At 46.4% G+C, this 15,354-nt stretch overlaps 1 protein-coding gene across 1 annotated transcript in view; it reads left to right on the top strand.

Annotated features, from left to right (window-relative positions):
* Nucleotides 1-1,038: 1,038 nt before the first annotated feature.
* Nucleotides 1,039-15,354, top strand: part of LOC310788468 (voltage-dependent T-type calcium channel subunit alpha-1I-like) — a gene marked incomplete at both ends in the record, with an annotated part of 218,268 nt that continues 203,952 nt past the window's right edge. The window contains 1 exon segment of the mRNA XM_083650017.1: nucleotides 1,039-1,274. Coding sequence (XP_083506143.1) covers nucleotides 1,039-1,274 — 236 coding nt within the window.

Below are 15,354 nucleotides of genomic sequence, written 5' to 3'. Positions count from 1 at the left end.
GTCGTCAATGAATGTGCAATGACTGTTGACACTGATTTAGTTTGCGCTCTCGTACTCCTCTCTGTGTGTGTGTGTGTGTGTGTGTGTGTGTGTGTGTGTGAGAGTGAGTGAGTGAGAGTGTGAGATTGTTATCAGTGAGCTGTGTTCTGCTGACACACTTGTTTACCATAAATGCATTTGCTTTTGCAGGGCAAAGAGACAGCAAGAGACTAATGGGCCTTTGGGGTATTAAGCTGGCATTAGAAAAGGAGTAGCATTAGATACCTCCATGGTAACAGTGGTTAGGTGATGTTATGGAGTTAGATACCGGCATGGTAACAGTGGTTAGGTATCTTCATGGTAACAGTGGTTAGGTGATGTTATGGAGTTAGATATCTTCATGGTAACAGTGGTTAGGTGATGTTATGGAGTTAGATAGCTTCATGGTAACAGTGGTTAGGTATCTTCATGGTAACAGTGGTTAGGTGATGTTATGGAGTTAGATATCTGCATGGTAACAGTGGTTAGGTTATGTTATGGAGTTAGATACCTGCATGGTAACAGTGGTTAGGTGATGTTATGGAGTTAGATATTGTCATGGTAACAGTGGTTAGGTGATGTTATGGAGTTAGATACCTGCATGGTAACAGTGGTTAGGTATCTTCATGGTAACAGTGGTTAGGTGATGTTATGCAGTTAGATATCTGCATGGTAACAGTGGTTAGGTGATGTTATGGAGTTAGATACCTGCATGGTAACAGTGGTTAGGTGATGTTATGGAGTTAGATGTCTGCATGGTAAGAGTGGTTAGGTGATGTTATGGGCTTTGGCTGATATACCAGCCTAAGTAAGTAGGCATGGAGTGCCTAGCTGTCCAAAAGCCTCTTTATCCGATCAAACTTACAACACACATTCAACATGCAACCCATTTGCTGTGCTGCAAATCCTAGCAGGCATTAAATTAGCTGTCGTTTCTGAAACCATGTGATAATGATGTGACATGATTCATCTTAACCCACTGTCAACCCCCGTTGTCTTTCAGATTTGCGCTGGGTTGCCATGACGAGCGAGGAGTGTCCTGTGCCGCTGGGGGCGGGGCCAGGGCTGTGCGACGACTACGGCTTGGCACCGGCTGATGACATCATCGAGGAAGTGGGGCCGGGCGATGATGTCAGTATCGGCAGTGACCTAAGCACCCTGGTGGTGCCCTTCCCAGAGCTGGCACCCGTGGTCTTCTTCTGCCTCAAGCAGACCACTTGCCCTCGCAGCTGGTGCATCCGCATGGTCTCCAGCCCATATCCTTTCATAAAAAGACCCTTTACCTGAACCATCCAACTCCATTATCCTCTGCTCTAACCATAACCCTAACGGTTCACCTACCCATACACATGGTAAGTATGTTCCTTACCTACCCATACACATGGTAAGTATGTTCCTTACCTCAGCCAGTGTTTGCTCATGGCCAGCAATCCACTCTCTTCCTCTCTGTCCGTCATTCTGTCACCTTAACCCAGGTGTAGGTCACCATGTACCGTGGTGTCTCAAGAGTCTGCCGATTTGCCTTCCAAATAAAGACTCCACCAGCTGATTTCACTGATTGGTTCCTCCTCTCTTGTTGAAGTGTTGCTAATCAGTGAGATTGGCTGCTGTAGCCTTTGGCTGGAGTGCCAACGTGCAGATGATTGGTCCTCCACGGCACCTGTTTGTCTTCCTTTATCCTTCCTCTCTGTTCGCTCCCATCATAGACCCTTCTCACGGGGGCCCTTCTATTAGCCTATTTCACATGCAGCCAAATCAGCCATTGTGTGTCTAAAAGCTAGGAAGTAAAGCAGGTGCAGGCAAGACATTGATCAGAGCCCCGGACGTTCAGGCTTCCAGTTGGCTGCTTGTAAGGTTGAAGCCTGAACGTTCGGGGCTCTGATCAATGTCTTGCCTGCACCTGCTTTACTTCCTACCTTTTAGACACAAAATGGCTGATTTGGGTGCATATGGAATAGGCGTATTCGCCCCTCTCTCCCCTCCATTCACATCTCTTCCCATCCTATTATCTAACCTCCCCTCCATACCCTCCTCTTTTTCCCTCTTTATCCTTCACTCACTTTTGCAACATCACTATCTCTCCTCTCTATGGTACGTTTTGTGTCTCTTGTTGCATTTTCATCCATCTTGACCCCTGCTGACCAAACCTTCTTACCTCGCTGCCCCTCCCCCTCCTTATCTCTGTGGATTTGTTCCTCCAGTGTACAGTAGCAGACATTCCAGTATCTTCTCAAAGTAAGTGCCGAATTTGGCATCTTTCTATAATCGCGCCCAATGTTCAACATTGCACTGCTCCAACTGTGTGTGCGTGTGTGTGTGTGTGTGCGCAATAGTGCAGACCCTTTTGGATGGGTTTTTAACTCCTCACCATTCATCCTTGAGCTAATAATTCTAATAATCCATGTAAAAGCAAGACATTGATTAGATTGGAAGCTGGAAACCCTCATTAGTGTTCTGCTTGCACCTGCTTTACTTCCTGCCTTTTAGACACAAAATGGGTGATTTGAGTGGGATGTGAATTAGGCTAATAGGGCTGGCAGTGCCGGCTCATTATTGTGCTTAATGTCATCCAACAATAGGTTATGTTTATGCGACAAATGCTCAAATAGTTGTCTGTCAATTAAACTGTCATAAAGTAGCTCTAAGTAACGTGAGTTGATCTTGTTGACATCACATCCAAAAATGAAATAATTTGCACTTAAAAATCAAATTGAAATAATGTGGGTTGGCTGTATTAGTTAGTAGTATATATAACGGGTATTATAATGACTTGGCAGTAGCCAGTGTACCTGCTTTCCCTGTTTGTTTCATGTCTCTCAATGTCTGGCCTCCAAAAGCAAAATGAAGACCTCGCAACTAATAAGTCAACATGTGCCAGATTATAATTATTATAATTACCCTTGGACAGCATGATGCTTTTTATCCATGCCAACGTTTGGAGGCGAGTAACTTTCCAAGAGTGTCTGTGTGTGTCGCCCATCCAGACCACAGAGAACCAGACTGATCCTGTTCAGACCACCTAGCACATTGCCATGTTGCTTTAAAGGCTAGCCGTATATCTGTTGTGAATTATTACAAATACTCTATGTCAAATGTTCACAGAGGAGTTATGCTGTCTGCCTTGACACAAGAGAATAAAATGGCTGATTGACACTTTTATAGAGATGCTGGGAACTGCAGAGGCACTGCACGCCGTAAAGACTTGGCACATTGTTTAACCAAAGTGTGGTGCTGACAGATCGACCATATATCCTAATGACAGCTTAATGGCACCTCGCTCTTAACCACCTGACTTGTTGATGAAGATACCTGTGTTTGGCAGTAATGATAGCAGCCTGTCTAAATAGGTAAACTGATAATAATAATAAGATTAAACCTTATTTGTAGAGCACTTTTCTAAACACAAGTTACAAAGTGCTTTACAGGAATACACAAATAAGTGATCACACTGCAAACAGTCTTGTTCTGAATAAGAAGCTGTGAAGTATTGGGGAAATAAATACTGCAGTTTGCAATGCATTACATGCACACACACAAAATGCAAACTCTTTAGTACCTATATGTTAAAACATCCATGAATCACAATCAAAATCAATTGCATGACCAATAGAATTCATGTGGCCTGGTGCCTGGAGAGTAAATACCCATCCCACCATATCCCTGCTATTTGATTACATAATAAAGAGAAGGGAGTGCACTGACATGATGGTAGTTTGTAGGCTATTCTAACTTCATGGTTTTGGCGGTTATGACATGTCAGAAGTATGACTGGGGAAGCTAGTGAAGTCACACAGTGTTATGGTTAGTGCCATGTGTCTGGTGTTTGCAGTGTTCACGGCAAGAGCCTTCCCTCCACAGAGGCACAGCATTTATGGTCAATGTAGTACCAGCACAGTGTCCACAGCCAGCACAGAATCAGCTGTCACTTTGTCAGTTTGCATGAAGAGAACACTTCCCTAGTAACCAAAACACAAACCTGTAGCTCAGCCTCAGAACTGACCGTGGCGCTTGCAGAGACCTCCACGGAGTTTTGTGCACACTGCAAACACAAACACACTGCAGTAACCATACGTTTGCTTTAATACCAGGTGATATGTGTTACTGTCAAAGCAGACAAATAGGCAGCTAGAAAGTCATATAGACAGAAAGCTGCAGGCAGACAGACTAAACTGCTAGGTGAGACTTTTAGTGGGTCGTTGTGTTTGCCTTTCAGACTGTCTTTGATGTTTAGAGGAAAATAGGTTTTAGATGGATGATGGATTTTACTCTGCTTCCTAATGGCTCTGCTACTCTCAGCCGGCCCCTCACCACAGGGTACAGACACACCGCTGCATACACACTCTCTCTCTCTCCCCCTCTCTCACTCACTCATACACACACTCTCTCTCTCTCTGGCTCTAACACACACTTACACACACACACTCACACACACACACACTCACACACACACACACACACACTCGCCAAATCCTATTTCACATCGGCTGAGCTTTGACCACAGTCCATTGGTTGCTGGACACCCATGGTGGCTCAAACTGCATGTGAATGGAGAGACACCACTGCGTCTGTGTGTGTGTGTGTGTGTGTGTGTGCGCGTGTGTGTGTGTGTGTGGGGGGGAGGGGGGGGGTGTGTGGGAGAGAGAGGGAGAGGGATTGTATGTGTGTGGGTTTCGGTGTGTGAAAGTGGATAGTTGAGGCGATTTTCCTGCGGTTGAATCTCATGGGCTCTTTTCACAGCAACCGTTTTGAGGCAGCAAAGCAGGAAGTAAAGCAGGTGTAACCAATAACATTAATGAGGGCCCTGGCACTGAAACACCTAAATAGAATGGGCCCATCATTAATGGTATTGGTTACAACTGCTTTAATTCCTTGCTTTACCATCTCAAAACGGTTGCAATGAAAAGGGTCTATAGACATGCACGCACGGACACACGCACGCACACACACGCACACACAATACGTAAACTCTTATCCTTATCTCATTCATTTCAAACTCTATTCTTCATCTCACAGCCATGTTTCACATAGTTTATTTGATAGCTGTTACTGTTATCAGTTGGCTATTGTTTGTGTCAGTATGTCTCCCTTCATTCTCCATCCCTCAACTCTCTCCTCCATTTCTTCCTCCGTCTCTCTCCCCTCCCTCCCTCCCTCTGTCCCTCTCTCTCTCCCTCATCCCCTCTCCCCCCTTTACTCCCCCACTCACTGTCTGTCTGTAATAGGCAGGTATTTGACCTGTCTTTACACCTGTTACAGTGTACCTGTTTGTGCACTGTATGTCCCTGTCAGTTGACATGGGAGGCTTGTTATGTGTGCTGCTTTGCCTGGGGTTGGCACAGAGAGATGGCAGCTGTCACTTCACTCCCATTGGGGCTGATAGCAGATTAGATGTGTCCCCACACGCTCTCACTCACCTTCAGTGGACTCATTACTATGCCGCGCACTGACACACACACACCATCACTTTTACACCCATCTAGGCAGTTACATATATCAGCCTTGAAGCACAGACATAAGCACTCAAAACATATAGGTACACACACACACACACACAAACACACACACGACGGCACAGTGGCTCAGTGGTTAGCACTGTTGCCTCATAGCAAGAAGGTCCCGGGTTCGAACCCCGGTCCGTCCCAGGTCCTTTCTGTGTGGAGTTTGCATGTTCTCCCCGTGTTTGTGTGGGTTTTCTCTGGGTGCTCCGGTTTCGTCCCACCATCAAATGGGTATGTTAGGCTTAATACTCCTGTCAGTGCCCCTGACCAAGGCAATGGCTAAAATAACTGGAGTTGGTCCCCGGGCGCTGCACTGCGGCTGCCCACTGCTCCTAGTTCTAGGAAGGCTCCTAGTAGAGGATGGGTCAAATGCAGAGGATGAATTTCCCCATGGGGATAAATAAAGGATAACTTAACTTAACACACAGACACGCACACAGACCCAGACACAGACACACACACACACGCATGCATGCACATACACAGTGATAGTACACTGGTCTCTGGTGAATGCAGACACCCACCCAGTATCTCTAGTATGCATTAGGGGTGGGGGGAAAAATCAATACACCATAATATCGCGATATTTTGCCTGACGATGTTGTATCAAGTAAAAAAAAAAAAAATTGCAGGCCATGCCATGCCAGGCCACAGGGGCTGCTATAAACTTTAGTTCCAAGGCCAGCAGTAAACAAACGGTAGAATATTTTCATTTTGTTTTAACAGTAACAGTTTTGTCATAACAGTAATTCACAAATTCCCCAGTTACTGAATGGGCTGCCCAAGATGTTTTGTGCAAGTGAAGTGAAGTTGCATTGTTCAAAAACTACCTAAGTACAGTAGTCCACACACACATCCAGTTAAGGTGGACTGTAAGTAGACTGTAACAAACAGTTCAGTTTGTCAGGTGCATGCAACTATGACATGACTTTATGAAAGTTGAAGTCAGATGTACAGACTGGAAAATTGTTCTTATATAAACCAGATGTTGACAAAGTTTTCCTTTGGGGACATAATTTGCAGTTGAAAAAGTAAGAAATCGCAATATGTCGAAATATCGCAATATTCAATATATCGCAATATTCAATCTATCGCAATATCGGCGATATCGCAATACTATCGTATCGTGACTCAAGTATCGTTTTAGTATTGTATCGTGGGCATCTGGTGATTCCCACCCCTAGTATGCATATGTTCTTCTTAAGATATATTTGTTTTTTTCTTTTATACATACAAGTGAGACAAAAATAATAATCAGACAATTAACATAAAATAACAAAATAAAAAAAGTAAAAAATAGATAAAAAATACATGAGACAATATTAATACCTTTTCCAATAATCTGATCCAACCGTGCCCTTTGGCATCTGTCTATACATTAGAGCTGTGTCACATTACATCGTCACAGTTTGTCTCCATAGATGAATGCAGAATGTCGCACATCCGTATGTTCTACCACCTTTCCAATATTGATTTGCACCCACGTTTGCACAGTCCATGTTACCGTTTGTAGTCTCAAGGCTTAGAAACCCTTCTTCAGTCGGGCTCCTCCCCTTCAGCCACATGCCTGAAGTGGACTACATGTGATACTGTATCAATAAGAGATCATATAGCTTTCACCCCGTCAGTTTTCACACAAAGTCAAACACAAACAGTGTTTTGTGCACACAGTGGATTGTTTGCTAATTGCCCATCGAACTCAACCTATTGTATCTCATTAAAGGGTGACGATTGGCTCTCATCACCATCAAGATGAGAATGTGTCAGATCAGTCACACACTCATTATACATCAGACAACACAATTAGTGGCATTCAGTGTAACCTGAGCAGCCACCAGTCACTCATGCTAGCAAAGAGAGATGGCAGCTTCTGTGAGTGTGTTGGTGAGTAGAGAGACAGAGACTGTCACTCATACTAGCAGGTAACACAGAGAGCAGTTTCTCATCTACTCAAGTGTGTGACAACAGTCAAGCATTGTCCTGAGCATCCTCTGTCATGTACCGGCCTGTTTGGAAGTAGCATCCTCTGTCATGTACCGGCCTGTTTGGAAGTAGCATCCTCTGTCATGTACCGGCCTGTTTGGATGTAGCATCCTCTGTCATGTACCAGCCTGTTTGGAAGTAGCATCCTCTGTCATGTACCAGCCTGTTTGGAAGTAGCATCCTCTGTCATGTACCAGCCTGTTTGGAAGTAGCATCCTCTGTCATGTACCAGCCTGTTTGGATGTAGCATCCTCTGTCATGTACCAGCCTGTTTGGAAGTAGCATCCTCTGTCATGTACCAGCCTGTTTGGAAGTAGCATCCTCTGTCATGTACCGGCCTGTTTGGAAGTAGCATCCTCTGTCATGTACCAGCCTGTTTGGAAGTAGCATCCTCTGTCATGTACCGGCCTGTTTGGATGTAGCATCCTCTGTCATGTACCAGCCTGTTTGGAAGTAGCATCCTCTGTCATGTACCGGCCTGTTTGGATGTAGCATCCTCTGTCATGTACCAGCCTGTTTGGATGTAGCATCCTCTGTCATGTACCGGCCTGTTTGGAAGTAGCATCCTCTGTCATGTACCAGCCTGTTTGGAATTAGCATCCTCTGTCATGTACCAGCCTGTTTGGAAGTAGCATCCTCTGTCATGTACCGGCCTGTTTGGAAGTAGCATCCTCTGTCATGTACCAGCCTGTTTGGAAGTAGCATCCTCTGTCATGTACCAGCCTGTTTGGATGTAGCATCCTCTGTCATGTACCGGCCTGTTTGGAAGTAGCATCCTCTGTCATGTACCAGCCTGTTTGGATGTAGCATCTTCTGTCATGTACCAGCCTGTTTGGAAGTAGCATCCTCTGTCATGTACCAGCCTGTTTGGAAGTAGCATCCTCTGTCATGTACCAGCCTGTTTGGATGTAGCATCCTCTGTCATGTGCCAGCCTGTTTGGATGTAGCATCCTCTGTCATGTACCGGCCTGTTTGGATGTAGCATCCTCTGTCATGTACCGGCCTGTTTGGAAGTAGCATCCTCTGTCATGTACCAGCCTGTTTGGAAGTAGCATCCTCTGTCATGTACCGGCCTGTTTGGATGTAGCATCCTCTGTCATGTACCAGCCTGTTTGGAAGTAGCATCCTCTGTCATGTACCGGCCTGTTTGGAAGTAGCATCCTCTGTCATGTACCAGCCTGTTTGGATGTAGCATCCTCTGTCATGTACCAGCCTGTTTGGAAGTAGCATCCTCTGTCATGTACCGGCCTGTTTGGAAGTAGCATCCTCTGTCATGTACCAGCCTGTTTGGAAGTAGCATCCTCTGTCATGTACCAGCCTGTTTGGAAGTAGCATCCTCTGTCATGTACCAGCCTGTTTGGAAGTAGCATCCTCTGTCATGTACCAGCCTGTTTGGAAGTAGCATCCTCTACGGAGTTCTATGGGTTGTCCCTTTGGGCATGTAGTTTTGGAGGGCGAAAAAACATTTGTTTTATTTTAGATTGTAGTTTTTAGTTGTAATATTCCACACATTGTTGCACTGTAGTCTGCTGCCCGATTGGGGCAACACTTTATTTGGATAGTCCACCTACAGAGAGTCTACAGAGTATTTGTGACATTTCAGCAGCTTATTAGTTGACATTCAATGATTCAACTGTTTCATTTTTGTTTGTAGATGTTTAACAAATTATCTAGATTAGGCTAGATGTGACAAATGATGAACATACATATTCTCAGAATAATTTAGTAGCTCCATGTGATGAGAATCAGGTGTGGAACAGGAAGCAAACAGAATATGTTAAACATCTACAGACCAAATTGAAACGGTTGAATTGTTGAATGTCAACTAATAAGCTGTTGAAATGTTACAAATACTCTGTAGACTCTCTGTAGACGGACCACCCACATAAAGTGGTGTTACCCAATTTGTTTTTTGCAAATTGGGACAGAGATTCTGAATGCTTTTACTGTCACACATTTTGTGCACTACTTTGGATAATGGCAACGGCTAGACTCCTTACTTGTAGTGTAATTGCAAATCTGGCACATTGCATTGGCCTTGTTTAGCTGGGTGTTTCAGGATGGAACTGAGTAGCTTAGAAATATAGCCTATATGACCTGTTTAGGTGCAGGTAATTGCTAGAGGTACCCCTATGGGGCGCTGTCATTTCTGAACCCTTCCCATCATCATTACCACCCTACTCACTTCATCTTATCTCTCTCCCCCCTCTCCTGTATCCCCTGCATGCACTTCTCAGACCTACACCCTCTGCCCCTCTTTTCTCATCATCCTCTCGTTCTACTATCTATTTGCTCTTCTCAGACCTACACCCTCTGCTCCTCTTTTCTCATCATCTTCTCTTTCGTTTCTACTATCTATTTGCTCTTTGATTCCCCCTTCTTTTCTTTTTTTGTGCTTCTCCATGTATCTATCACTCCTCTGACATCTCTCTCTCCCCCCTTCGCTGTCCCTCTCGGGCTCTCTGATTGGCTCCTGTGGTGTTCCAGCAGAGTGACTGGCCTCTGTGGCCCATGATGCTCTTTGGCCCGGACAGCTTGTTATCTCCATGGTGACGGATGGCTGAAGCACTGCAGTGCCTTGCTACTAACTACTGCTGAGGATATAGTGCACACCTGAGACACATCACCTTCTCTCTCTGTCTCTCTCTGGTGCTCTTTAATTCTTTTTCTTTCACTTTCTTTCTGTCTTCCTCTGGTTCTGGTTGGCCATGAAGGGGTTAATTTCCTGACTGTGGGGTTATGTAACCCATTATTTGTCCCTTTTTCCTGTTCTCCTGTCCTACTTTTTACGCTGTAAAAAAAAGAGCACACAGGTTTGAGTCTTTGCCAAAAAACAACATTATTTAATTAAAAACAATGGATTAAAAAATGATTCAAATAGTCCAGGCCTAAAGTCTCGTTAAAATCACCGTCCACAGCACATTGATATGTTACAGTCCGGGGTCCAGGGAAAAGCCTCTCCTCCTCCTGCGCAAGGCTCCAGACTAACTTTTCCACTGGTCGCACTGGTGCTACCAACTTTTTCAGTTGGTCGCACCACCACAGATTTGGTCGCACCCTCTCGCCAATTATAATTAACTTATAGAGCATTTTTCCATTATCATTATGTTGGCTATATGAACATTATATGACACAGAAATGAGACACACCCCTTACCTCAACATAGCCAATTAGTATATTGGACGGTTTTCCATTTTCAATGACACGGGCATAGACGATCTCACATTCTTTGGTGGATACGTCGGTGGCACCGTCTACATGAATGAGAGGTGGGGCAGAGGCGATTTTGTCACCAGTCATTTTCCTGAGATTGTCTGATGTCACTCCTATAAACTGTGCACAGGCCATGTCATTTGCATATTTTGGATTCACACTCAATCCGTTCTTCATCAGTGTGATCTGGGATTTGAATTTCGCGATGTTATTATAGGCAGTGTTGAACTTGATCAGCAGTCTCATCTATCCGCTGAAATGAAGTGGGGAGGGGCTGGGCACTTGGGGTGATGCTGCTGTCCCTGCACGTCTTGTGTTTCTTGCCGTCATTGTGCAACTTCAACCTTTCAAGCTTGAACTGTCGACCCGGTAACAAATTTAGATTTGCCTGCAACGGACGGGCCAGATTGCTTGCAATACACACACAGCATGGCATTCCCCTCGTATCGCAACCGCGGGTACTGCGTTAGCCATTGTTGTTGAAAGGAGTACTTTCTCTTCTTTGACAGTCTCTTTCGCTCTGTCACCTGTGCTCTCACTTCCATCACTCTCAGAATCGGAGGTTCTCGTGGGTTCTTCTTCTCCACCAACCTCATCTCCAGCAGCCTCCTTTGTCTGCTCTGCTGCATTTATGTTGTTGTAAAATAATCAGCTATAGACGCTTCATCATGTCTGCATCTTTGGAACACCGTAAGACAAAATTGCTTAGCGCGGTTCATTCAGTGAGCACGCCGCGTATGCGTGGGTGTGCATGATGAACGAGCAGGCAGGCAGGGAGAGAGAGAGAGACCGACTGAGCCAGAAAGAAAGTAACATTTTATTATCAGCCACAACCATTAACGCACTAACATAGCTGTGCCTGAGGCGGGGAGTGAAAAAAAAAAAAACATGATTATCAGGCACTCGCACCAATGCGACGTCTGTGAAATGTTTACTTGCACCCTCAAGAAAAAAGGTTGCATATGCGACCATTTTGGTCACAGTCTGGAGCCCTGCTCCTGCGTGATGGGACTGGGCCGTGTCCAGGAGTTAGGGATAGCCAAGAGCCTATGTGCAGACAGGCCTAGGTGCAGAGACCCTATGTGCAGACAGGCCTAGGTGCAGAGAGCCTATGTGCAGACAGGCCTAGGTGCAGACAGGCCTAGGTGCAGACAGGCCTAGGTGCAGACTGGCCTAGGTGCAGACTGGCCTAGGTGCAGACAGGCCTAGGTGCAGACAGGCCTAGGTGCAGACTGGCCTAGGTGCAGACTGGCCTAGGTGCAGACAGGCCTAGGTGCAGACTGGCCTAGGTGCAGACAGGCCTAGGTGCAGACAGGCCTAGGTGCAGAAGCCTAGGTGCAGACAGGCCTAGGTGCAGACAGGCCTAGGTGCAGACTGGCCTAGGTGCAGACTGGCCTAGGTGCAGACTGGCCTAGGTGCAGACTGGCCTAGGTGCAGACTGGCCTAGGTGCAGACTGGCCTAGGTGCAGACAGGCCTAGGTGCAGACAGGCCTAGGTGCAGACAGGCCTAGGTGCAGACAGGCCTAGGTGCAGACTGGCCTAGGTGCAGACTGGCCTAGGTGCAGACTGGCCTAGGTGCAGACTGGCCTAGGTGCAGACTGGCCTAGGTGCAGACTGGCCTAGGTGCAGACAGGCCTAGGTGCAGACAGGCCTAGGTGCAGACTGGCCTAGGTGCAGACAGGCCTAGGTGCAGACAGGCCTAGGTGCAGAAGCCTAGGTGCACAGAGGCTATGTGTACAGAGGCTATGTGTAGAGACGCCAAGATAAGGGCGGAATAGTTAGTCTTAAAGGTGGCTCTTAATGCCACACATACACGCATTAAATAAACAGCCCAAGGGCACAGCCCTCCAGATGCAGTGGGTCAAGTTATTATACTTTAAATCAAACAAACAAAAACTCCAAATTTGAGAACAAATGAATTAATAAAGCAAAACAAACAACTACTTGACCCTAGCATATGGTGAATCTGCTGCTGTGTATGTTCCCTTGGGCTGTATTGCAGAAGACAACACAAAAACGTCTGGAATCACAGAGAATTAAGGAGAGGTACTTAACTGGGAGGAGAAGTAAAGCGTACTTCAGCCCTCCACAGATTCCACAGGACCTCCTCTCTCATCACACACACACACACACACACACACACACACACACACACACACACACACACACACACACACACACACACACACACACACACACAGAGACTCCCTCAGAATCACTCACCTCACCTCCATGTGAGGTGAGTGATTTGATGGATGTGTGAGAATTGTTTTATTAAAGAACATCAAAAGTCAGCCTCTCCCTCGTTCTTCGACTCACCTGTCTATTTCTTTGTGACTTTCTTCGATCTCAACCTTGTTCTCCCGTCCTGCCTGTCTATTCTCTGACATGTCCTCCCTCTTCTCTCTTTCTCCTCATCCCTCAAGCATGTCTCCTCTTCCTTTTATGTCTTGTAATATTTTAATGAGCCTCTGTTCTATGTAGCGCATGCATGGTTGTCATCTTACCCCCGGGGAAGGTCTCCTTTGTAAAAGAGGTGCCAACATCAGTGAGACAGACCTCTGTAAGGATAAATAAAATTAGTTCTATAATGCAAATGCTTACAGTATACTTCCAGAAATAAAAACAATGCTAATACTAGCACTGATACCAATACCTCTAACTGGGTTTCCATCCAAAGGTATCGCAACTTTTAATCAAATTTTCAGAAAGTCGGCAAAAGAAAATGGGATATTTTGCATGTTTCCACCCACTACAGTTATGCGTAATATCAGGAATGGTGAAGAGGAGGCAATTAATTGACGTGATTAAAACATGGCCAGACACCAGTCAAACCCTCAAACGAGGGAAATTAACCCCGTTCTCTGAATAAATGTGAGGTAAAGAGAAAACATCCTAGCCTGATATTCAGACTGAAGTGGAGGAAATCATGATGGGAAGCTTGGTGACGGGGAGCGCACTGCTGTCTGCCTCTGCTAACGTTACACGTGCGTGTTGTCTCGCTATGAAAAACATCACATATTAATTTAACGGTTCTCGATTATAGACGGTTTTCACGGAATGGTCAGTCCTGCACTTGAATGTTTTTTTTTTCTTTTATGTCCATAGCAAACACTGCAACAGGAAGTGAGCGGGGGTTCAATTTAGAATGTTTTTGTTGTCAAGTTAAAACCGTCTATACAGAGGTACGTAAAATGTATTACCAGACGCCACAATTCAATTCGGCATATATATAATCCACGGAGAGGTTTAATGTAAGTGAATAAAATGTCAATTCTGGATGTGAGTCGCTTGTTATCCCGCTGTCTTCCTCCATTAAAACGGCACATTTTTCAATGGAGTTTGGTTTCAGATTCGCTAAAGCTGTTTCCACTGCACTTATCGCATTTCCTTTTATTGATACAACCTACTTTTCCGCCTCCTTCAAGCATGGAATCTTTTTTTGCAATATTTGGAGGTTTTATCAAATTTTCTGGTGTTTCCACTCAGGATGTGTATGCACAATATCTTTTTTTGCATAAAAACAGGTGGATGGAAACCCAACTAATGATTCCCACCTTAATATCTCATTGCTCTTCTTCACTTATCCCTCCTTCCCTCCCTCCCTCCTTCCCTCCACCTCCCTGGTCCCTGCATGGCTGTCTTCTCAGCTCTCCCTCAGGCCTAATCCAGACTCCATTAGTGCCTGTGCTGTCAGAGAGCTGAGGAGGAAAGAGGAGAGGAGAGGAGGGGAGAGGAGAGAGGAGGGGAAAGGAGCTCAGGAGGGGAGAGGAGCTGAGGAGGGGAGAGGAGCTGAGGAGGAGAGAGGAGCTCAGGAGGGGAGAGGAGCTGAGGAGGAGAGAGGAGCTCAGGAGGGGAGAGGAGCTGAGGAGGAGAGAGGAGCTGAGGAGGAGAGAGGAGAGAGGAGGGGAAAGGAGCTCAGGAGGGGAGAGGAGCTGAGGAGGAGAGAGGAGCTCAGGAGGGGAGAGGAGAGAGGAGGGGAAAGGAGCTCAGGAGGGGAGAGGAGCTGAGGAGGAGAGAGGAGCTGAGGAGGAGAGAGGAGCTGAGGAGAGGAGAGGAGCTCAGAAGGGGAGAGGAGCTGAGGAGGAGAGGGGAGCTGAGGAGGAGAGGGGAGCTGAGGAGGGGAGAGGAGCTCAGGAGTGGAGAGGAGCTGAGGAGGAGAGGGGAGCTGAGGAGGGGAGAGGAGCTCAGGAGGGGAGAGGAGCTGAGGAGGAGAGAAGAGCTGAGGAGAGGAGCTGAGGAGGAGAGGGGAGCTGAGGAGGAGATAGGAGCTGAGGAGGGGAGAGGAGCTGAGGAGGGCAGAGCAGCTGAGGAGGAGAGGGGAGCTGAGGAGGAGAGAGGAGCTGAGGAGGGGAGAGGAGCTGAGGAGGAGAGGGGAGCTGAGGAGGGGAGAGGAGCTCAGGAGGGGGAGAGGAGCTGAGGAGGGGAGAAGAGCTGAGGAGGAGAGAGGAGCTGAGGAGGGGAGAGGAGCTGAGGAGGGCAGAGCAGCTGAGGAGGGGAGAGAGGAGAGGAGGGGAGAGAGGAGAAGGGCTTACAGTGACTCTAATGACTGCTACAGCTACAGTGTCTCATGCATTGACTGTATGCTCCATGCTCTCTCCTACGCTCAGTGTGTTACTGTGACGCGCTTTACATGCTGTGG

The sequence above is a fragment of the Poromitra crassiceps genome (genome assembly GCF_964638095.1).
Source record: "Poromitra crassiceps genome assembly, chromosome: 13".
NCBI classification, from domain to species: domain Eukaryota; kingdom Metazoa; phylum Chordata; class Actinopteri; order Beryciformes; family Melamphaidae; genus Poromitra; species Poromitra crassiceps.
The sequence above is the reverse complement of the archived record's forward strand: the minus strand, read 5'-3'. Positions and strand labels throughout refer to the sequence as shown.